This window comes from Vanellus vanellus (genome assembly GCF_965231255.1).
Source record: "Vanellus vanellus genome assembly, chromosome: 25".
NCBI classification, from domain to species: Eukaryota; Metazoa; Chordata; class Aves; order Charadriiformes; family Charadriidae; genus Vanellus; species Vanellus vanellus.
In genome coordinates, this window is record NC_138930.1 from 1,416,203 (window position 1) to 1,437,778 (window position 21,576).

The window sequence follows — 21,576 nt, forward strand, 5'->3', positions numbered from 1 at the left end:
GGTAAGGAAAGATTCAGCTATGAAAATGCATTATTTATACCAATTGAATATATATATGTATCTCTAGTCTAAACCACCAATACAAATAGCGAGAGACGGAAATTACAGGGACTGGAGATGAAGGTTTTAATTAAAGTCACACAGCAAACCAAGGCTGAAAATAACGCGGTGAGAGAACAGGGGAGGAGGGGAGAAGCAGTGACCCAGCGCCTGTTTGGAGGGGTGGGAAAGCTCCTCCTGGCACCGCACAGGCTGGTGGGGACACGGCACTGTCCTTGCTGTCCCCAAGGCTCATTCCTTGACATTACTCTTCTAGATGTGCTCGGGTGGCTTTGGGAGAGGGCTGCGGATGTGGGGACCGCTGACCCTGGCTGAGAGCGAAGCCAGACCTGAGCAAAAGCAGATGTGAGGTAGGAAAGGCTGATAGCACCGGGGGCATTGGTGCTGGGACCAGAGCTCGATGCCATCCCGGCGGTGCCAAGGGTGGCCGCGGAGGGGGCTGGGGAGGTTCCTGCCTCCCCGGGCTGGCAGGCTGATGCACGTTTATTATTGATGAAGCCAAACACAGTGAATTATTGATGCCGATGGGCAAAGAGAGCTGGAACGAGCACTGCGCAGAGGGGCTGTCCCTGCAGGAGGGGGCACCGGCTGCCCCCCCGAGCAGTGGCTGCGGGTACCAACCACAACGCCTGCAGAAGAGAGAAGGAAAAGCTCGTTCCCAGAGGGGAATTAAACATCTAAATCCCAGTGGCGCTGTCAGGAGCAGCCCACTTAGGTCTTTGAACAACCCCTTCAAGCGCACCCGGCAGGATTCTGGGCGCTTTGCTGGCAAACTGCACGAGAGGGAATTAGTTAAACAAAATAAGGGATGGAGGCAGGCTGGGAAGCACAGGCTGCCTCCTCCTCTCTGGCTTTTATCATTCACTGTGTTGGGGGAAAGTCAACACTGCATCCTCCCCAGAGACCCCACAGACCCCAATACTCCCAGTCTGGCCCCGGTGTGCTCCTGGGGACTGGTCAGGCTCTGCCAAGAGCTGCCGGCCGGCGAGGAGCCCAGGCGTTCCAGTCCCAGCCCAAGACACGGCTCGTGGGTTTCCCCAGGAAAAACCAGTCTGTTTGCTCCAGGCAGGCGATCCGGGTAGCGATTCCCTTGGCAAAACCAGAGTGGCTTATGTGGGGAGCGCTGCCAGCTCTCGGGACAGCAGCCAGTGTTCGGTTCTCGCCCAGCTCTGTCGGGGACAGTGGCCTGACTCCCACGCAAACACCCTGTAAAGTTCTGGGTGCTGAATTGCAGGGACTGGAAATGCATCAAAGCCGGTCCCAGGTGCTCCTTCTCCTCGCCACTGGCCGGGGAGTTCCCTGGGGGCTCCCCCCGGCGCGGGGCATGGCAGTCCCAGCTCTCTGTGGTTTGGTGCCTGGACTTGCATCGGCCATCTCTCTTCTGGACACAAGCACATCCATGCAGGATCCAGCTGCACCGAGAGCTTTCCAGCATCCTCCTGCTCCCCGCTGGCCGAGCACTGTACTAAACAGCTGTGTCACCCATCGGGCGCCCTTCGCTGCTCTGGGGATGGACCCATCCAAGCTGATGAGCAAGAGCAAGAGATCTCAGAGCCCTGGGAAGGAGAAGCCAAATCCACACCTCGCTGGCAAGGGGCCGGTCTGCTCTGCTGAGCCGTGCTTCCAGATCGGTGATGAGCCCAAGGAGCTGGGCACCAGACTGGCTGGAGCCCTGGCTGGAAGATGCCCGGCTGCCTTTGCACTGGGATGGACACGCCGCTGCTCTTGCCGCGCTTTTGAGCACCGGGTTGGTGCTAGGCTTGGGCTGCTCTTGAACGCCGAGCAGCTCTGAGCTGCTAATGCTGAACAGAGAGATGGGGGCAGGCGGAAAAATCCAGGGGGAGAGGAGAAACCAGGCAGCCCCTGAGCCTCGCGGTCCCCACGAGCCTGACTGCGGGCTCTCCGCAAGCTCTGCCCATGGCTGGTGGGCCACATCCTGCACCCGCACCGGGTACGGTTCCCCCAGGTTCAGCCTGTGGGATCTGGACATGATTCTGCCTCTGGTTTCCATAAAGCATGGCTTTGCACTGTGCCTCCATTTCACAAGGTACTAATGATCTCTGTATGGATTATAAACAGAACTTCTGGCCAAACCGCCTCGACATTGATTAACTTCTCAGGATTAACTCAATTAGTCCATCCTGTTCATTTCCAGAATTGATTTGCTGGAAGGCTCTGGCGGTCAGGAGCTCTGCAGGCAGACCCAGGAGCCCAGGCTCTGGCCACAGAGCCACCCTCCAGCATCATCAGCCCTGGGTATGAGCCCGGATCCCGCTGGGATTGTTCAGCAGAGCAGGGCCTGGCTCCCCGAGCTGAGATGCCTCCGCTCGGGGACACCCAGGCTGGAGCTCATGGTCCAGGACACGGCAATCCCTGCTGGGCATCAGACTGAGAAAACACCACCCTAATCCCATCAGCGAGTGCATCCCAGTTGAGCTGTGTTAGGCGGGAAATGGAGGGCCAGGAGGTTAAACGACTCGACTCGATGTCAGAGACTCCTTCATCTCAGGGGCTAGGAGGCAACGCGTGCCCGTCTCCCACCTCCCACGCGCCTCCTCTAACCCACCACGCTGTCTGCCACGGCTGGTGCAGCCAGAAACATCAAGGGATGTTCCCTCCGTGAGATGAAAAGGGCTGAAAATGAAACCAGATGGATGTGAAGAACTTTGCAAAGATGCTGGTAACCATGGCGATGAGCTGCTTTCCCCCCCCCCATCCATCCCGGCTACTTTCCATCACCGCCCCCGGCAGAGAGCGAGATTTCGGCACCGCTTACATAAGGCCAGGCACAACAATGAGTCAGGCGCAGCGTGAACCTGCCGTCGGTCACCGTGTCCCGCGAGGCCGAGGACGCGGCACAGGCTTGGGAAGGTGCATGGCATCACCCCGAGCTGATAGCCATGTACCAGTCCCCCCCAAAATCACAGCTGCCCCCAGGAAACCGCTCCCAGCAGACAGGGGATGCTTGAGGGATGCTGGGGATTAATCCTGGGAGGATGATTTATTCCCTGGGTCCAGACATCATCCCTGAGCACCTATGCGGAATCTTCTGGCTTCACCCTTCCTGCTGCTGCGACGAATAACCCAGCTGGGGAAAAAAACAACTTACTGACCTACTTTGGGCTGCAGCGCCTCAGATTTTATACAACTTGATGGCACCATGTCACAGCTGGAGAAAAATGGGATGAGATGCGATGTGGCAGGGTGGAGGGTGGAAAGCCCAACGGGATAACGTGACAGGCAGCCACGTGGGGCTGATACATAACCCCTGGGGCTGCCACAGAGCCCGTGGGGCTGACATACAGCCCATGGGCGGTGTATCCAGGGCAGTGCTCACACCACATCTGCCCCAGGGATGTGACAGCCCAGCGTGGGCATGCTTATGGCCATGCCGGGATGGGCTAGCCAAGCTGGGTCTTCCCTTGCCATCCCTGCAAAGAAGAGGGTCTTCCCTGCCCCAAACAGCCTCCTGGTCCTGCCTCTCTCAGGGGGCCCGTCCCCACTGGGTGGGTGGGGACAGCTGATGTCCCAAACATTCAGGGTGCTGGGTATGATAAAAATATCCTCTTCCCGTCCCGTCCTGTCCCTGCTGGGGCGACCTTGAATTATGGGCAGGAGAAAGGACTGCACACTTCTCCACGACAGCCCTCAGGGCAGCCATGAGCCCACCCTTGCCCAGAGAAGTCCTGGGAAACACTTGGCCCCAATAAACGAGCTGAGAGAATCATTTTCCGCAGGGGCAGCACGAGCAGGAATCGGTGCCAGAGTCGACGGCCATGATCCTCCCCATAACCCAGCGAGTCCCATCACCACTCAGCACCTCCGCTTCCCTCCCCGCACCGAGCCCTGGACCCTCGCAGGGAGTAGCAGGGACTTGATATCTGCTAATTCCTTGCAAATCCTCAGAGGAGAGGTGCCAGAGAGGAGCGTGAGATGTGCTGCAGCCAGAATCCGACCTGCCATAATAATTTGTTCAGCTCTAATCCCTTCCCTCCAGGGCTCACAAGTATTAATGATGACACACAACACTCCTGAGGAATGGGCAAATATTATTATGCTCTTCCCAGCCTCCCCCAGTCATTTACTCTCTGCAAAGTGGAGAAACTGCAGCATCAAGAAATAGATAAAGAGAACGACTGTTTAAGCACTGATCTCAGATACATGCAAGAAAATGTTTATGCCGCTTAGTCTCGGTCCTGCAAAGTAAACTTCCCTCTGGGGTAATGCGAAAAAAGCCACTTCAGCTGGTGGCAAGCACCTGGATTTATTCTGTTACGCCTGGCTTCCCCATCCTGATACAATCATAGCAGCTTTATCAGGACAGTCAGGAGTAAGTAGTCAGGAAGGCTTTGTCAGTCGTACAAATAGAAAACCAAGAAGGTGGCCCTGAATCCTCAGCACAGGCAGCCTTCCAGGATGGGGAGGACAAGTCCCCATCTGCGGGCAGCAGGACTTCACCGAGGGCCCGCAGGACGCAGACAAATTGCATTCAGTCAAGAAACGGCATGGCAGGGAAAGCAGAGCGTCTGTAAGACATACGGCAGCCTGGAGCCGCGGCTGGCTGCCTGCCACACGTCTCTCTTTAGGAAGGAAGAAGACCTTGAGAAACAAAAGATTATACAAAGCCCAGCCTGCGTCTGACCTCTGCGACCGAAATCCCGTTTAACCCCCTGTGTTTCCCAAACCTCCTGGATTTCCAGGGGGATCGCCTACTGCATAGCAGCAGAAAAGCCGGTTGGATTCCTCCGGCAGCAAACGTCCTCCAGCAGCAAGCTGGAAGAAACCATTGCAAGGAGGCAGGAGAAGAAGAAAACCCTGCCCCCTCTGCCGGGCAGCGACGCGTGCAGGTGCCCCCTCGATCTCCAGCCGAAAAATCCAAGCAGATTTGACACGCACATAGCAACAGCAGGTCTTCGGTCAGAGCCAGCAATCATTTACTGCAATTGCATCACAACAGAAGCCGTCTCTTAAGTTTTATTGCTGGCCAGCTTTTTATAACCCCGCGCTCAAAGCATGCTCAATAGAGCAGGGCTATTTAAGCCCAAGCAATGCCGTGTCGCTGTGAGGCTACTGTCTCCCCTTCTCTCCCCGCAATCCGTTCTAACGCCTCTTGAATCCCTCCCCATCATCAGCTTTGGAAAAAAAAACGCATCTTTTGGCCATTTTGCTCCCCGTGCAGAGCACCTTCCTCCCCTCCGCTTCAGCGCATGCCCTACATCACAGCTGGTGCTCCGAGTCCTTCGCACAAAGAGAGAGAGACAGAAGAGGATGCTCACCTCATTTATTGACAAGGATTGTCAGGAGTCGAGATTGCAAATGAAAGGCTTAAATCTTGCAGGAGGCAAAGGGGGAGAAGAAGAGATGCCCGAGGCGGCGGGAGCCTGTGCAGGATGCAGGGTGCCAGCGCAGGCAGGCTGCTCAGCTTTTCAGCTCCTCCAATTACATTTTTTTGCCTGTCTGGTGCAAAGGATGGAGCAATCCCTTCAGCTCAGCTCCTCTGCTTTAGGGCGAAATCTCTCCTTCCATCTTCTTCCCATGAGCAGCTTCATAACTGAGCTCTGGGGTTTGGGGGTGCTATTTGTCCTTGCAGTCTATAGCCATAGAAAGCCCCTTAAATCCCTCCTAAAGAGGAGGGCTCTCGCCGTGACAGACAAGGAGACTTGCCAGTCAAAGCAAGACCCAGCGCAGCCCGGCCGCCCGCCCATGGGGAGCCTGCCAGGAGCCGGGGGGAGCGGGAGGGCTCGCCCTGGGTTTTTGCCCCTTCCAGTGGGATGAGTTACCAAGTTCTTTTTTTACCTTTTACCATTTTCTCACCATTCCGGTATTTGCGGCTTCCCAGATGCCATGAGCGTCTCAGTGTCATGAGCATGTTGGTGCCACAAGCGTGTTGGTGCCATGAACGTGTTGGAGCTCAGCACAAGTTGACCGTGCACCGAAAGCGTGAACGCGCAGACCCCAGGGGCCAGGACAGGAGGACAAACATAAAATCATGCAGGTCTCTGGGGTTTATTTTCACAGCTGTGGGTTTGGCAGAGCTGCAGTCACATCCCCTCACCCCGCCAGGCTGACTTCTGGAAGGAACACACCAAACCAGCGCAGAAAAACCCTGGAGTTTGGCAATATGGCCGGGCTGGCCTCCAGCAGAGCAATCTGAAGGAGCTTTTCGATGATCAGAGCAGACAGTGAGAGTGACGGAGATCCTGTGGGTTACTGGTGACTCACCCTGTGGCCCCCCCCCAGATGGCCCTCCTCCTCCTCTTCATCCTTCTTCTGCTCCTCCTCCTGCACCTCATTTCCCTGCCCTGTAAAACACAGATAATCACATTCATCTACTCAGGAACAGGCAGAGGCTGAACTTTTCTGTAGGTGCCACGGCACATTCTACACACTGCTGCTCTATATTCATATAGATACGTTAGAGGAGGGTGACCAGAGTCCAGTGCCAGACCCAGCCCCAGTGTACCCTCTGCCGGTGCCCGTTGGAGCTTCTAAAAATGGATGCCTGTGTTCCACACTGCTTGTCATGAGAATTTCGGGGACAGACAGAGCTCCCCCTTCACGGGCAAGGCGCCTGGGCCGGGATGATGGCGGGGCCCTGAGCCTGGCCTGGCCCTCCTGCCCCAGAGGGGCCCAAATGCTGGTGCTGACACAAGCAGAACTGTCCTGGCGAGGTAGAAATCATCCTTTAGCGGCGGCTGTTGCTCTATTAGCGGACTGTGACAGGGACAATCCCCCCCCCGCCGCAGGAGGCCTCGCCGCTTGTCACGCCCGGGGGGCCCAGGCCGCACCCCGCGGCCGTTGCCATGGTAACAGCGCCCTCCGCAGGACTCCAAGCCCCATCGGCCTTTGCGGCCCGCTGCGCCGTACGTACGTGCCCCTCCCCCTATCGCGCATGCGCGTTCCCCGCCGGCCGGGCGGAGGGAGCCAATAGGAGGCGGCGTTGTTGGGAGGACGGTGTTGTCCGAGCGGGCTGAGGGCGATGACGGCGCTGGGCCGCCTCTGGCCGCCGGTCGTTGGCGGCAGGTAACGGCGGCCGCCGCCTGCCTGGGGAGGGCTGAGGGAGGGGGGATGGACACAGTGGGGGCGAGCGGGCCCTGGGCTGGGTCAGCCTCGTCCCTCACGGCTGCGAAAACGCCCTTTATTTTCCTGTCAGCGGCAGCGCCAGGCTCTCTCTCCTCACTTCTCTGTTTGTTTTTGTTGTTTTTTTTCCCCCTTTTTCCAAAGATTTTGTTTACTGCAGCAAGCTGCAGCCTGCCCTTTCCAGCTCCGAACAGCCACCCTCCTCTCAAGCTCGCTGCAGCTGCCTCTCGGAAGCCATCTCTCCCTCAGAAGCCATGTCTCCTTCAAGCGCTCTGATGTCTGTCCCAGCCTGGCGTCTCCCTGGAACCACCAGCAGATCCGCACGAAAGCACGCGGCAACGAATACCAACCGAACAACCGCAAGCGCAAACGGACCCACGGCTGGATCAAGCGCATCAGCACGCCGGGCGGCATTGAGGTTATCCTCCGGCGTATGCTGAAGGGCAGGAAGTCTCTGACCCACTGAAGGCTCTGCCCACCGGTGCAGTGTGGCGTGGGGCGAGCCTGAATTGAGCCCTAGAGCTGCTCTGGCTTTGGAGTGACCCAGTCTGTGCTGAGGGACACTGCCTCACGCGCTCCTGACACAAGAGGGACAATCGGTCGCTGCTGCAGCAGTGACCGACTGTCCCTCTCATGTTGGGAGCATGTGAGGAATCGCGCTGGTGGCCTCTGAGGGCTTTGTTTAATGGCTGTGTTTCAAACTGTAAACTTATGGCCTCTTTCTGTGCACAGTTTGAGGGTAAACGGGAGCTGTAATTAAAGCCCAGCGACTGGCCTTGAATGTCCTGCACTGATCGTTAATGCAAAATATAACGGGGGGGGGGAGGGGAAAGCTGGCTTGGTGGTGGTGGAGCTTTCTGGGGGTGGTGGGAGTGTGGAATTAGGGTTGAGGGCAGAGGGAACTTCGGACTCTTCGTGCTCTGCTTTTCCATCCCTATCAGGTGCTTCAGGATCGGGGTCCTGGTTCTCCAGGCTGGGGGCGGAGTGGAGGGGAGGAATAGCCTTCTCCTGGCTACTTTTCTCGCAGCGCTGCTGCTGAACTGCGTCGTTCCTGCCGCGTAATTAACGGCGCCTCGATTCACGAGGGCTAAGGGGAACGGAGGCGCGGACTACATCTCCCAGCGTGCCCCGCGGCCGGCGCCACATCCGGGTCCTCCCGCCCTGCACCCGGCCCTACCGAGCGGGCATTTCCTTTCTCAACCTAGTCCTACGCTCGTCACCGCCGCGCTGAGTGACGGGGGCGACGCCCAATAGGAGAGGAAAGCGGCGCGGCGCGGGCCAATAGGCACGGGCGGGGCGGGCAGCGGAGGTAGTGGGTGGGTTGAGGCGCGGCGGCGGGGGAGGGGCGGCTCCTCGCGGCGGCGAAGATGGTAGGTGCCTCGCGCCCCCCGTCCGAAATGGCGGCGCCCCCGGCCCGGCCCTGTGAGGGGAGCGCGGCCCGTGGGGCCCCGTCGCTGCTGCCCCGTCGGCCGCGACCCGCTGCCTCACCCAACCCGGGGAGGGGGGGCCCGCGGCAGCCGCCTCCGGCCTCCGCGCCCGGGGCCTCGGCGGAGGTGGGAGGGCGGTTGGGGCCCCGGCCGGGGCACCCCGCGGTGGGGGGTGCCCCACCCTGTGGCGCGGGGGGTCGGGGGTGTTGCGCGTCCCTAGCGACGGGGAGGGGGAGGGGGGACGCGAAGGGTTGCTGCACCCGGAGCCGGTGGTTTCCCCACGCCCTGAGGAGTGGAGGGCTGTAGCACCCCAAGATGGCGGGGCTCCCCACCCCCAGGGGGGTGCTAAGGAGGGTAGGGGCACCCTAAGCTGGGGACGCACCCCTTCTCGTGGGGCGGGGGGGAGGGACCGAGACACCCTAAGATGGGGACGCACGCCTTCTCTTGGGGCGGGAGGAGGGACGAGGCCGGCTGGGACACCCTAAGATGGGAATGCACCCCTTCTCTTGGGACGAGGGAGGCTGGAACACCCTAAGATGGGGATGTACCCCTTCTCTTGGGGTGGGGGGGGATGAGGGGAGCTGGGCCACACCCCTTCTTTTGGGGCAGGGGGGCAGGACACCCCAGGCTGGGGGGGGTTCCCCTTTGTAGTGATTGGGGGTGACTTGTGGTACTTCAGGGCTGTTCCCCATTATGGCTGGAGGGTGCCGGCCCCCACCGGGGTGTGGGGTCTTCCCCACCCTCAGAGATGGGGGTCTGAGAGCAGCTGGGGCAGTGCCAGGGTGCGGGGTGTTTCCTCCGCTCCCAAGGCCAGGGGTCAGAAAGGAAAATTGGGGCTGTGGAGGTTTTTCAATCCTTTCTGTGCCTCTTAAGCAGCAACAGGGACTTGGTCTGGTGCCTGAGCGTTTGGCGGCGGCTGTCATAGCCAAGAGGCTTCCAGTCTCCCTGCCCCCCTTTGTAGCGACGTAATAATTTTCAGAGGAAGAGAGTTTTCCTTCTGCCCCTCTGCAAGCTCAGTAACTAAGGGAAAAACAGTGGTGTCCCTGTGGTCTCCGTGTACAGGTGTACCATGGCCATTCCTAAGCTTGTGCTAGTGGTTTTCCTCTAACCTGCATCCACACGTGTGTGCATCATGCTGCGAAAGAGCCTGGCTTTCAGCATCTGTGTGCTGGGCCTTGTCTTTCTGAGTGTACGTTGTTACTACAGTGCCTTTCAAGAGCTGAGAGTGGGGCACATGTATATGGGTTTCTTTCACTTTTTTGCTTTTAGATGAGAACTGTCATCTTCCTAAGAAGCTGAGCACCCTTGTTGACACAGGAATAGTAGATGCATCTTGCTTCTACCTCACTTCCCAAATCATAGAAGGAACCAGTGTTATCTTCTGAAGTTGCATAATTGCGCTTGTTTTGTTGGTTTTTTTTGAGTTTGCCTTTCCCCAAAGGAAATGAGGCATCTGCTCTGTTTGGGTGCTGGTTTTTCACTTCCATGCAGGAAGTTCCATCAGCTTCTCTAGCTTGGCTGGGGTGTGCTTTCCTTGGTTAAAGAGTGGCAGAAGGCATGCAGGGGGAACGTTTCCTCATGTGACATTATATGAGAGGTATGACTCGGTGTGCCTTGTGCCATAGGTGTGTAAACATGGCACTGACCTACTGGGGCTTATTTATCCGCTGCCCTTGGAGCAGATAAGGATCATTGCACTTGGAGTATTGTCTAATTCTGAATATCCAGGAATATGACTCCAGACGATTCCCTCGAGGGGGCCTTTTCAGTGATGGTATCCGCAGATAGCTGCTGAAATATGTGCGTATGCAGCAGAATTATCATTATCGGAAGAATAGTCTCTGTCACTGATAACCAGACTCTTCAGTTGAGCTGGTGATGAGTGCTTAACGTGCTGGTTGGAGCCTAGATTGGAGAAAGTCCATCTTTCCTTGTTTTTGTGTCCCCGTTGTTCTGCTCTAGCTAAGTTGTGGCTGAGCAGTGGGCACTGCTGGCAGGGCTGGAGCTTGTCCACCCAAGCGACTGCCGGGCCTGAGAAAAGGAAAGGTGGTGGCCAAGAGCCAGGGATGCTCGTGGCTGTTAGAGCCGATGTCTCCAGGTGTTGTCTGATTGCAGTAACCTTCCTGCTTGCGAGTCTGCACTTCGCTGGTATATATCCTGCTTTAGTTTGTGTGGTAGAGAGGGGGGTGGAAAACCATTTAAGTCACCATTTAAATTGCATTTTACTGATACTTGTAACAGTATTTTTGCAATTTACTGGTCCTAATGCGCTCTGCTGTAAAAATCTGTTAAAAGACTGTGGAATCCCTGGTGAGAGCTCCAATCCCACTTGCCCAGCCTCTTTCCAGGGAAACGTGGGCTCTGCCAGACCAAATCCGTGGCTGGAAAGTGGAGAATAGTCTAGTGTGAGGAACTTGGGGTGAGCTGTAGCTTACTGAAGACGTACTTGAAGTTGTCTGCTCTTATTTAGAGCAGTTATTTTCCATTCTTCTAAGTGGTAATAGAGCCAAGTAGTTGTCAGGCTTTTACTGCAATAAAAGAAATCAAGGACATGTCTGTCTCTCTCTGGATTAGGCTGGTGTAGCCGAGTGGGTTACTTTGTCATAAAAAGCCTGCAAATTTAATGCAATGGGAAGGTGAGATGCTTTGAAATGTAATGGGATATTTTTAAAGATCCTCAATCCTTTTAAACAGAGTAATATAATTAGTAATTCTTAAATCTGGGCTATGTGGAGAAAACTGTGTCTGGCTGTGCCTTCAGAAGTCGTTGAAGGCTTCCCTGTTCTTCTCAGCCTGGGAGTCCTCGGGTAGCATATATGTTTGTATATGTTTGATAATCAGTGCTGAGTGTGGATGTCGATGAGAACAGATGAACAGAGAAATCCGTCGGGGCAGGCGTGGGAAGTGGTGAGCTGAGAGCACGACACGGTCCGAAACCGAGGGCTTCTGTTATAGCAGAGCCGGAAGATCCTGCCTTAATTCCTGAGCTGTTCTGTGATACGGATGTTACGTGGACGAGCGAGCAATGGACTCTGTCCTGGAGAACTCGCAACCGAAGGCAGTGAAGGCACAGCAAAATAATGTTGGTCCTATGGGGGTTAAGACAGGCAATAGAAATTTGCAATTCGCTATTTGAACCAAAGTCCAGTATTTTAACAAGGTTATTTCCAAAACCAGGCATGTGGGAAGGGCTGGATGTGTAAACTAGAATGTCAGTAGAGTTCTTTTTAAGAGGAAAAGTATGAATAATATTTTCTGGTTTGGCTAATTATAGCTCTTTGTTTTGAATTAAAGATGCAGCATTAATAAAAATAATGGCTTCTATTTAAATGAAAGCAGTGTCTTCCAGCCTAGCAGTTTTGTAGCAGTAGGGTCCATTTATGCGTTGCTTCTAACACTGAAATTAAATGACTTCTTATCTGCTGCTTTACTGCCCTTTTAAAATTGCTTATAAATAAGGTGATGTGTGTCCCCGAGTAGAATCCTGTAGTGTTCAGTATAACAGGCTTTGAATCTTTAAGCAAGCATCGTTACGATACAGGTAGCTGGTCTGGTGATTTAGAAGGGATGTCTCGGGGCCTCTCTTTTTCCTGCTCGTTGCACAGATACATCCTACGTTTATTATTACCCATCTTCTCTTTACTTTAACGACATTGCTGGGCATCTTCTGTTGTCTCTGCAGTGAGTAGAGGGGCTCCAACACACTTTTAAGCTTGGTTTTCTCCTGACCCTGTAATGCTCACCTCCCACCCTCCGTTTTCACTTTGGAGAAGGAGAATTCCTGTTTCATGCTGCTATAGCTTAATTAAACTGAGAGGGCTCTGCAGGGTTCCCGCGGCTGTTTAGCAAATAGCTTTGCTGGCCTGTGTGATCAACAGTTTTGTTGTGACTGGTGATCTAAGGACCTCCAGCGAAACTTGGGATTATGGTTTTTTTGATGTACCAGTAGCCTTGACGCATGTAGGGATGTGATCCTTGGAGGAAAAAAAAAAAAAAAAAAAACAAACCCAAAACATAAAGTTGGGCCAGGCTGATAAGGGTGTGATAAGGATTGGGCTTTTGAGGCTGCGTAGGCTTTTCTTGCTCTGTGCGACCAGCCTTGGTCTGTGACAAAGAACGTTAACTAGGAAAGCGAAAGAGCAACTGGCTTGATATGCTATAATATTCAAGGACTTCAGACATCAGCGTAGCTGTGGCAGAGTTTCTCGTGTAATGTTGTGATCTGTACTGGTAAATTACTGTCAATTCTGGTCTGCTCGTTAGTGGTGTTTGTGTCTGCGTGGTCCCAGTCCCCTTCTGTCAGTGCTCACCCAATTGGACACAGTTTGGGCTTTGTTGGGTTTTTTTTGTTTGTTTGTTTGGTTTTTTATCACCTATATGCCAAAACAGACTTAGTTAGCAGCTCTCTAACTGAATTACTGAACTTTGGGGATATAATGAGCTAAATGGAGAAGGTGGGGGTTGGCTTACTTTACAAAAACAGTTTTGGGCGGGTTTCAGTATCTAACAACCATCTCGCTAGCTGGGAGCTGGCACCGTCCTTCAATTCCTGCGGTTGTTTATCTTAATGACCTGAGCGACTCCTTCGAGAATCAGCACAAAACATACAACCGCTGGAATATCACCCTTTCTTTCCTCACCTACTTCTTTGTTTGTATTCTGTGTCTTTTTTAGGCAGATTTTTTGAAAGGATTACCGGTCTACAACAAAAGCAACTTCAGCAGATTCCATGCGGATTCTGTATGTAAAGCATCAGTAAGTATTGCCACATCCTGGTGCTCTGGGGGAAGGTTTTCTTGCCTGGCTCAAAGGATGCTAGAGGGAAATAAACTTAAAATGAGTATTTTGTTTCTTAAAAAACATGTATGATCACAGATGATCGTTCACGAGTTGAGATTTGGCAAAGAAAACTTCCTGCTTCCTTTGGTGAGGAATGTGTCATCACATCAGCCAAACCACATCTGTGGTGCTTTCTTTATATATACATTCTTTAATAGTTCCCTCAAAAACATACGAAAAATGAACCTTCTTTACATTGGTGTTTTAAAAAGCTGTAGTCGCACAGTGTCACGTAACAGGGCAGAATATCACAACGCATTTGTAGCCTGTGTTAATGAGCACCTTTTTGTTGGTTTAGCTGTGGTTGGGTTAAAAATCACCTTTTTTGCTGTCTTTGTTCTGTAACTGTTGTAATTCTTCTACAGAATAGAAGACCATCAGTATATCTTCCCACGAGAGAATATCCATCTGAACAAAGTAAGTCTGCCCTGCCAAAGTTTGAGTTTTTTAATAACTTTATGCTGTTCTAATATTAAAGATCCGGCATACACAAAATCTCCCTTATTTTAAGATTCGGATCAGGTGATATTATTGAACTGTCACTACAGTGATGAGCAGTGTATGTCTAGTTGTTGTTTTTTGTGCTTTTCCCCTGTCCTTACTAAGTGAGCAGTGTTCCAGCATACTGTCCTTTCATTAAAAAGTGAAGTAATGTGGTGATTACTGTACTGTTTAAAAAGTCATCTTTAAAATGACCTCAGTATGTTTCTCTCTTCTTTTTTTTTTGTTGGCAGTCATAGTAACAGAAAAAACAAATATACTTTTGCGTTATTTACATCAGCAGTGGGACAAAAAGGTATGGTTGTGTTTTCTTAATACTAACGTTTTGTCTTGATTTGCTAACTCAGGCTAATTGAACTGAATGTTGATCACAACCAAAAGATTGATGATTAATTAAAAGAAAGTGCGAACTGTGCTTCAGCAAAAGATAGTGTAAGGAGGCTCTGTCTCTTCACAACACTTCTTTAAAAAAAAAACCAACCAAAAAACAAAAACCAAAACCAGCTTCTTCCCTTTCAATTTAAGGGACATTAAGTCAGTGTTTAGTCTAGAACTTGGGAGACTGCAGTGACATCTCCCACTTCCTGCTGTTTTCCTTTGTGACCTTGGCAAATTGGTCTCCCTGTGCCTCAGCGTCTCCTTTACAGCTAGGGTAAAGCTGCTCTTACCTCCCAGGACTGCTGGGAGAAGACAGATGAGCTTGTGCAGAATGCGAACGCACTAATGAGGCAGTGTAAGTACCTTGGGTACAAAATCTGAGTCCTCCTATGAGGAACACACAAATTAGCATGCTCTAGCTAGCATTTGAGACAAGGAAACTGGGTACTTGGGCTGGGAGTACTCAGAACAAGGCGGTGACTTCGGAGTAGAGATGTCGAATCAGTGATTGTAATCATGGGCAGAGCAGAAGTTGCAGAAGAATGTGGGGAGAGGCAAAATTATAAGGAGCCTTGAAGCGGAAAAGAAAGTATTTGTATGTGACAGAAGGCTTTGGGAGATTTTGGTAAGTTCAGGGACTGACTCAGAGTAGTGAGAAAGAGGATCTCACGTTTATACGATATTTGAGATCTATAAATAAAAGGTGCTGAGATCAATGATTGGTGTTTTAGTCCCACCCTCAAATTTGAAGAACAGTCTAGAAGGAGCACCTTTTCGCATTGGGCAAAATCCTCTTCAGTGTTTGTTCCAATGTGTCAATTAGGTCAGTGCATCACTGTATTCCATCCGAAAACTTCTACAAACAAAAACATGTTCTACCAACACTAGCTCTCACCAGAATCTTAAGGCTTTGGAGGGTTTCACTGTGGCTTTCTCTGCCCCAACAGAATGCAGCAAAGAAGAGAGATCAAGAGCAAGTGGAGATAGAAGGTGAGAATTCGGCGCCACCACGGAAAATCGCTCGGACAGACAGCCAGGATATGAACGAGGACACTTAAACTCTTGGCTTTCTCCTCTACTACTTTGCAGGCGCTTCCTGTTTTGTCTCAAAGTGTGTAAATTTTGCCCCTTGCCCCCATCTCTCACCCCTCCACTATGCAGCCCAAACCACTTCTGACTTCATAGGAGCCAATGTATTTATTTTTTTTTTTTCCTCTCCATTTTTTTATTTATGCCGTAAAACTTACGGAGCAATGGTGGAACAATTCAGTAAATGGTGTAGTATAACCTTAGTTCCTCCTTTCTAAAAATATACACTGTCACTTTCACAGGTTTTGTTGAATCTGTTACCTAATCAACCAGGTCTAGCTAGGGGAGCCTGGGTAGGAGACGCGGGTTATTACAGAACCCTCCAGTGATACGGGCTTTCCGATTCATCTACCCGTTGACGTATTACAAGTGGTTAACTCTTCTTTGGATGTGCCCAGTCCAGCCATAAGTGTGGGGCCTCACTATTTTTTCTCAAATATTCTGAAACTGGCACTGCACTAAAAAAAAAAAAAATCATGGGTGTCATTTAGGGTTATGTTGATCTTAGCAACTGTGTTGTCAACGTGGTATATCAGTTGTATTCTTTTGGTCTGTTCTGTAAGGGCCACGGGCATTTGGCAGCATACGTTGTCTCATGCATCAGTGGTCCTGGGGAATTCAAGTGAAAGGTGTGTTGCTTTTGTTGCTCTTAAATTCTAACCGTCTCTTGGTCTTGAACGGACTGATATGTGCAACTTCTCCGTTGGAATAAAAGGATACTCTTATCCTATTCTGACTATTTGATCAACAGCGTATTTAAGCAACAGCTGATGGAACGGAGCTGGGTAGGCACCCTGCAGGCAGCGCTTGGCTGGTTAAGTCTGGGAGCACCTCGGCAACTAGATCTAATTCTCTGTCTCAGCTGCCGGCGCTGAATAATGGTACGTTGTATTTTCCTGCAATATCAGCATGTCTGGAACGGAGCCCAGGACTTGGAGTTGATCAAAATGTGAGCTTCCATGGTCTCTGATGAAGACCAATCTCTTTTGGACTGTGACAGTTCAGTGCCTGTTGCCTGTAACCCTTCGCTGACTCTTTGGTAAGAGCCAAAATGGAGACCCGTAAGTCGTCGAGGTGGATTCAGAGGTTCAGAGACTAAAAGGAAATGAGCGTCGTCACCTGAAGGGGACAGGAAAGGTGTAGCTTAGTAACGATGTCTCGTCTGCTTTAACGTAAGAAGCTGACTTCACACTGTGTTAGTTTAAATTGTTGCATTTATAGCTGTGTTTTTTCCTCGTTGACAAATCGTAAACACCAATTCAAGAAATCGCACGAATGTTTTTCCTAGAGATCCTGGATAAGCCTCGTTCGGAGTGGCTGCAGCGGCCGCGAGCTTTGAGGGTTTCTGCTGTCCCCTTCTCCACGGCATCCCCGGCCAACCAGGGGGCCGCCACACATCCAGGTTTGGGGGCGAAGGGAACATGAAGGGAGATAAACCGTTGCTGACGACCCCATGTTGCAAGGCAGAACCTTAGGAAGAGCAGAGCACAGCTCACGTGGCATTTTTAAATGTACATTAGGCACCAAGTTTCTGATGCAGTGAGTGAATTCAACTTAACACTGAGTAGTTTAGAACTTTGTATCTGCCTCAAAAAACGTTACCTTTTTGCTATGGTGGTAAGCTCCAAATTACTAGAATGTCGTTGAAAATGCCAACTGTGTTGGTGAAGATAAAATATACTTGGGGTTTCCGTGTGATTTACTGGCGATCGCAAGAGGACTCCTCCCAGAGTGACACTGTCCAAAAGTGCTTTTGTGCAAAGTGCAAGACGTTGACTGAAGATGCCGTGCTAGCATCCGGCCTCGCAGGGATTGTCTGAAGCTGAAGCTAAAGAATCCTTTGAAGAGCTGAGAGATACCAAAAGAGGAAACGGACGTGCAGCTGGTGGTAAAGTGTGACCAATTTGTGTGTTTAGCAAAGCTGGAGAGCTGCAGCCTTGCAGTAATGTTTGTACAGTGCTTTAAAGTTGTAAAATGCTGTATAATTCTTGATTGGTATGGCAAGGTTTGAGCTTTGCTGACTTCTCTGCTAGACAGAGTGATGTACTATTAAAGAGAGTTGGCAGTTCCTTCCTGTTGTAAACCCCAGTCTTTGTTCCCTCCGTGTCTTTTAAAATGATCTTGTTGGTAATGGCAGCCTTTGAAACATTTTGGCTATTTTTAGGAGGTAAAAGAGAGTTGCCTTTTTAAAGTAGTTCTGAAGTGATAGAGAAACAAGCCTTCGAAGGGACGATGTGACTTTTTAAGTGTCAAACTGGTTGGGTTTTTTTGTGCTGGTGGTTGTGTACGAGCAGCATGGATTGCTGATACCTGCAGTGAGTCTTTCTGCATCCCGTCCGATCTGAAGCGAGAGCTCTCTTCCTTCCTTCTTCCTTCTCCGACTCGCTTTCCACGCTGCTACTGGCTCGAGAGTGCTGTCCGCAGCCATTGCACTTTGATCCTATGTTCACCTCTGTTTAATACGTGGTAAGTGTTTTGGGTTTGAATGTTGCATGGAAGGTCTTATTTGCCTAACTGTGACTTCCTGGTGCCTTAGTGCATTGAAAACAACAAAAAAATGTTTGGAAAAACAAACCCTGGATTTTTGCTGACTGCACTGTTTGTATAATACCTAGCTCCTCTGACTTCCAACTCTCTTGTTACAAAGTGACTGAGATTTAGTGACCCTCAGGGGTTTTTTGTATATGTCTGCATAGTGGTATTTTTATTGTTTCTGTTACCAATGTATACTAAAGGTTTGGGTTTTTTAATGAAAACTTGAGATACTTGTCAGAGATTGGAATTTTGTTATTTTAGTTGAAATAGCGCATCTCTTCTCAAAAGTCAAAGCAGTAGAAACGTGTTTCTTGATATCCGGGGACGATGAGTCCGTCTGGGAGCAGCCCCTTCCAGCGGACTGTCCTGTTCACAGGCGTCTGTCCGGTATTAAACAGCGCTGGAGCGTGTGCCCGGTGTGAGCAATTAGAGGTATGCTGGGTAAGTTCAGAATAGTAACAAGTTAGGCACTGCCTTTTTCTAACATAAACATACACTAGTGACTAATGTGCAGGGAAAATAGAGTTTTGTTTCGGTTAATTCTTGATAGCGGATGATCACTTTTTAGGGGAGAAGTAATAAAAATTTCTCACGTGATAGATAGAGATGGGAAAATGTTGAAAGAAAGGATAGACTTTCACGTGTTCTGTCCTCCGCTGTGAATTCACAGGTAACTCTGAGCAGCAAAGTTGGTGTTAATTGTTTGCGTTGACGGTTGACTCCTGAAGTCTGCTGGGTCAGTTTATTTTGTCAGAGTATGTTCAGTCAGGTAACGTTGGCACGTTCAGCTTTCAAGGTGTTTCCTGTTTCTGTCCTTGGAGGTTTTTGGAGATCCTAACGAACGGTGCCCTGAGCGACCCGCTCTGCGTTCGGTATGGCCCGTGTTCGAGCAGGGGGCTGGAGGCGACCTCCCGGGGTCCCCCCCGACCCGTAAACACCGGGAAGTGCAAAAATGCAGCAGGAACCTGTAGCCGGAAGGTTTGTTTTTGTACGGAGCTGGCAAGCTGTGGAGGAGTGTTAGCAAAGCTTATGGAGTTTGTTTTTGACAAGCCCTGAAACCAGATTGTGCTACGAAGAACAGCAGCAGGAGCGGCAGGAGATCCAGGAGGGAGGGGAGGAAGGGAGCTGCTCGGCTCCCCGCGCGCCTGAGCCCGCGACTCGGCACGGACCGCGGCTGTCGTGGGTTTAAACTCTTTACCGCAGGAGTATTTACGGTGGGCAGAAGTTTTCAGACGCACTTCACTAAGAGGATGCATTTAGATGTATTTCACTGTAAGAAGACAGGCTTTTAGAATTATTTAGATATGTTAGATGTGATTTTTTTTTTTTTTTTTTTTTAAAAAAAAAAAAAGGACTTGTTTCCTTAGCCTTGGCAAGACGTGAAGCACCAGCAGTGTACTGGTTTGCGTGTCTGGGATACGCGTCCCAGTGACTGTTGGGAACTGGTTGCTGAGCCGGGTTGTGCTGAATCCAAAGGACTCGCTTCACCCGAATGCTGTTTTCTGTCGCCCTGGTAAACCTGCCGAGCTGTCAGTAAACTCCACGTGCGCACGGTTGTTTGGGGTTGGAGTGACGGCTCCGCGTGGGAAGGCTGCAAAGTTGGCTTCGGAGTAGGATGGGCTGGAAAATGGGTGGGTTTCCCTCTCCGGTGCGTGCCTTATGCAGCAGTTCCGTTGTCGGTGTTTGGACTGTTTCCTTGTGAGGCAAATTTTGAACATGCTGGACAATAATCTTAAAATTTTCACTCTACACTAGGTAGTTATAACAGGCGTAACCCCAAAGCTTTATTTTTTGGTGAGCTGCTTGACGCTGGCCAAAAGGGCAAAGACTAAGCAGGAGTCTTCGATTTTTTTTTTCCGACACTGCAGCTATCAGCTGTGTTCCTACTTACCGTTTCCCAGCTTGTTTGTATACCACTAACTTCATTTTTTTTAAGATTTCTTGAAAAGACCTGCATGTCTGTAATAAGAAAACTAATTTGTTTTCCTGGATTAGCGATGTCAGCCTGGCAGCAGAGGAATTCTGCGACACACTGACCGGGACCAGAGGGGTTCCAGCTGATCTCTCTCCGTGTCGGGTTTTGTTCTTATATTTTTAGACGTGTGACAGAGTGGGAAATCCTTTTCTTTAAAGAAGAGGGGGTTGCCTTTACCTGGGAGCAGCGGAGGGTATTTTTGGGAGCGGTGCGGAGGATGTGCTGGCCGCTGTGCCCAGAAGGGGGTATTGCATCATGGCTTTGGTTAAGCGCAGACTGACCTTCATGCCGCGCTGACGGCGCTTTCGGGCTTCTCTGCTGCTGGTTCATGCTCTGACAGCGGAGAGCACAGCCCCGGAGTCTCGTCTAACAGCTGACCTGGGATGTTTGCGGCTAGCGATCACCAAAAAAGGCTGAGTCAGCAGGCTTTCCAGGTGGACCGGCTATGCCAGTTGACAGCTTACGTATGGGGCTAATGGCTGTGTCCAGCCTACGCTGAGTGCCCCGCTGTCACAGCGACGGCTTGCAGAGCTCGTCCTGAGACGCGTGCGCTGGCAGCTGGGTTTTATGTTTTTTATATAAAAGATGCGTGTCGTCTTGAGAGTTTAATGTCAGGGAGGAGATGGGACTTCTAAAACCTCATCTTTTTTTAACTATTGGGGAAAAAAGCCAACCATCTTCTAGGTATTGGAAGGGCTGAAGCTGGCCCGCAGGGAAGAACATCTTTGTAGCTGAAACAAGGGAACGAAACGCCAGCTTTCAAATCCTCTTTAATGCTGAGATTCTGGTTTTAAAGGCAAAACTTTCCTAGTGTGTCCTCAAATCTGAAGAACTAAGGCTCCCTACGTGTGTGATTTTAGAATTGGATTGTTCTAGGAATTAAAAATAAGTCTTATTGGCAGTCTTAACGCTTTTTGAGGAGTCTGGGTGGCTTTAACCTTTGTGGTAAAGACTTCCAAGTTTTACCGATTTAAACCTGAAAGTAAGTATTGAGCTGGCAAAGATCAAAGGGCCGCACTGTTAAAACTTGACCCTATTTCAAATTGGGATTTTTTTTTTTTTTTAAATGCGAGCGGTGGGGTGACGCGGGGGCGAGCGGGCACGCCTGTGGGCCAGCGTTGGCCGCTGCAGTCGCAGACAAGGCTTTCCGCAGGTCCTCGGCCGCTCTCCCGCGCCTTCCCCTAACCGACTCCTCGGCGGCATTCGGAGGCGAGAGACAGCCCCACTCTCTGGCCCCGTAGGAAAGCAAAGCTGCCCTACAGCTGCCTTGTGCACAAGGAGGATGGTAACTTGTGCTTTTTGTGCTATAATTCCGCTTTTAATTTCCTCGCCTTCGCGAAGGAAGCAAACTTTGTTTGGCCAGCAGTGGCGTTTCACTTTGCCTCGTTGCTACCAGCTCCATAAACATCCCCAGGATGACTCGTCCCTCTTCGCTCTGTGGTGACTCCCGGAGCTGTAGTCCCCGGGGTGTTGCTCTTAAACACACGCAGTGCTTTTATTTCTTTTTTTTTTTTAAGAGACGGTATTGGACGGACCAACAGGTCAGATACTCTCCCCTGCCTTGACGAGCGGCGCGTAGGTGTGAGTGCGGAAAGGGGCGAGGGGCTGGGGAGCGTCGAGGTGGCGGAGAGCGGGACTTGCTGTCTGGTTTGTTCCTCAGCGATGGCTCGCGGGGACGTGGCCGTGGGGTGA

At 51.3% G+C, this 21,576-nt stretch overlaps 2 protein-coding genes across 2 annotated transcripts; both read left to right on the forward strand.

Annotated features, from left to right (window-relative positions):
- The first annotated feature begins 6,979 nt into the window (after positions 1–6,979).
- MRPL34 (mitochondrial ribosomal protein L34) lies at positions 6,980–7,921 on the forward strand. The gene is made up of 2 exons (XM_082495428.1): positions 6,980–7,083; positions 7,285–7,921. Exons 1-2 carry the CDS (start codon positions 7,040–7,042, stop codon positions 7,604–7,606), a joined length of 366 nt encoding a protein of 121 aa, XP_082351554.1. The 5' UTR covers positions 6,980–7,039; the 3' UTR covers positions 7,607–7,921.
- A 573-nt stretch (positions 7,922–8,494) lies between these two features.
- Positions 8,495–17,462, forward strand: DDA1 (DET1 and DDB1 associated 1). Its single transcript, XM_082495489.1, has 5 exons — positions 8,495–8,510; positions 13,242–13,322; positions 13,772–13,823; positions 14,141–14,202; positions 15,233–17,462. Exons 1-5 carry the CDS (start codon positions 8,508–8,510, stop codon positions 15,341–15,343), a joined length of 309 nt encoding a protein of 102 aa, XP_082351615.1. The 5' UTR covers positions 8,495–8,507; the 3' UTR covers positions 15,344–17,462.
- The last annotated feature ends 4,114 nt before the right edge of the window (positions 17,463–21,576 follow it).

Excerpts from the sequence above, each read along its gene's own strand:
- MRPL34 (XM_082495428.1), top strand. The coding sequence starts at position 7,040 with ATGACGGCGCTGGGCCGCCTCTGGCCGCCGGTCGTTGGCGGCAG. Across the intron at positions 7,084-7,284 it reads CCGCCGGTCGTTGGCGGCAG|ATTTTGTTTACTGCAGCAAG; the intron begins GTAACGGCGGCC and ends CTTTTTCCAAAG.
- DDA1 (XM_082495489.1), top strand. Across the intron at positions 13,323-13,771 it reads ATTCTGTATGTAAAGCATCA|AATAGAAGACCATCAGTATA; the intron begins GTAAGTATTGCC and ends ATTCTTCTACAG. Across the intron at positions 13,824-14,140 it reads AGAATATCCATCTGAACAAA|TCATAGTAACAGAAAAAACA; the intron begins GTAAGTCTGCCC and ends TTTTGTTGGCAG.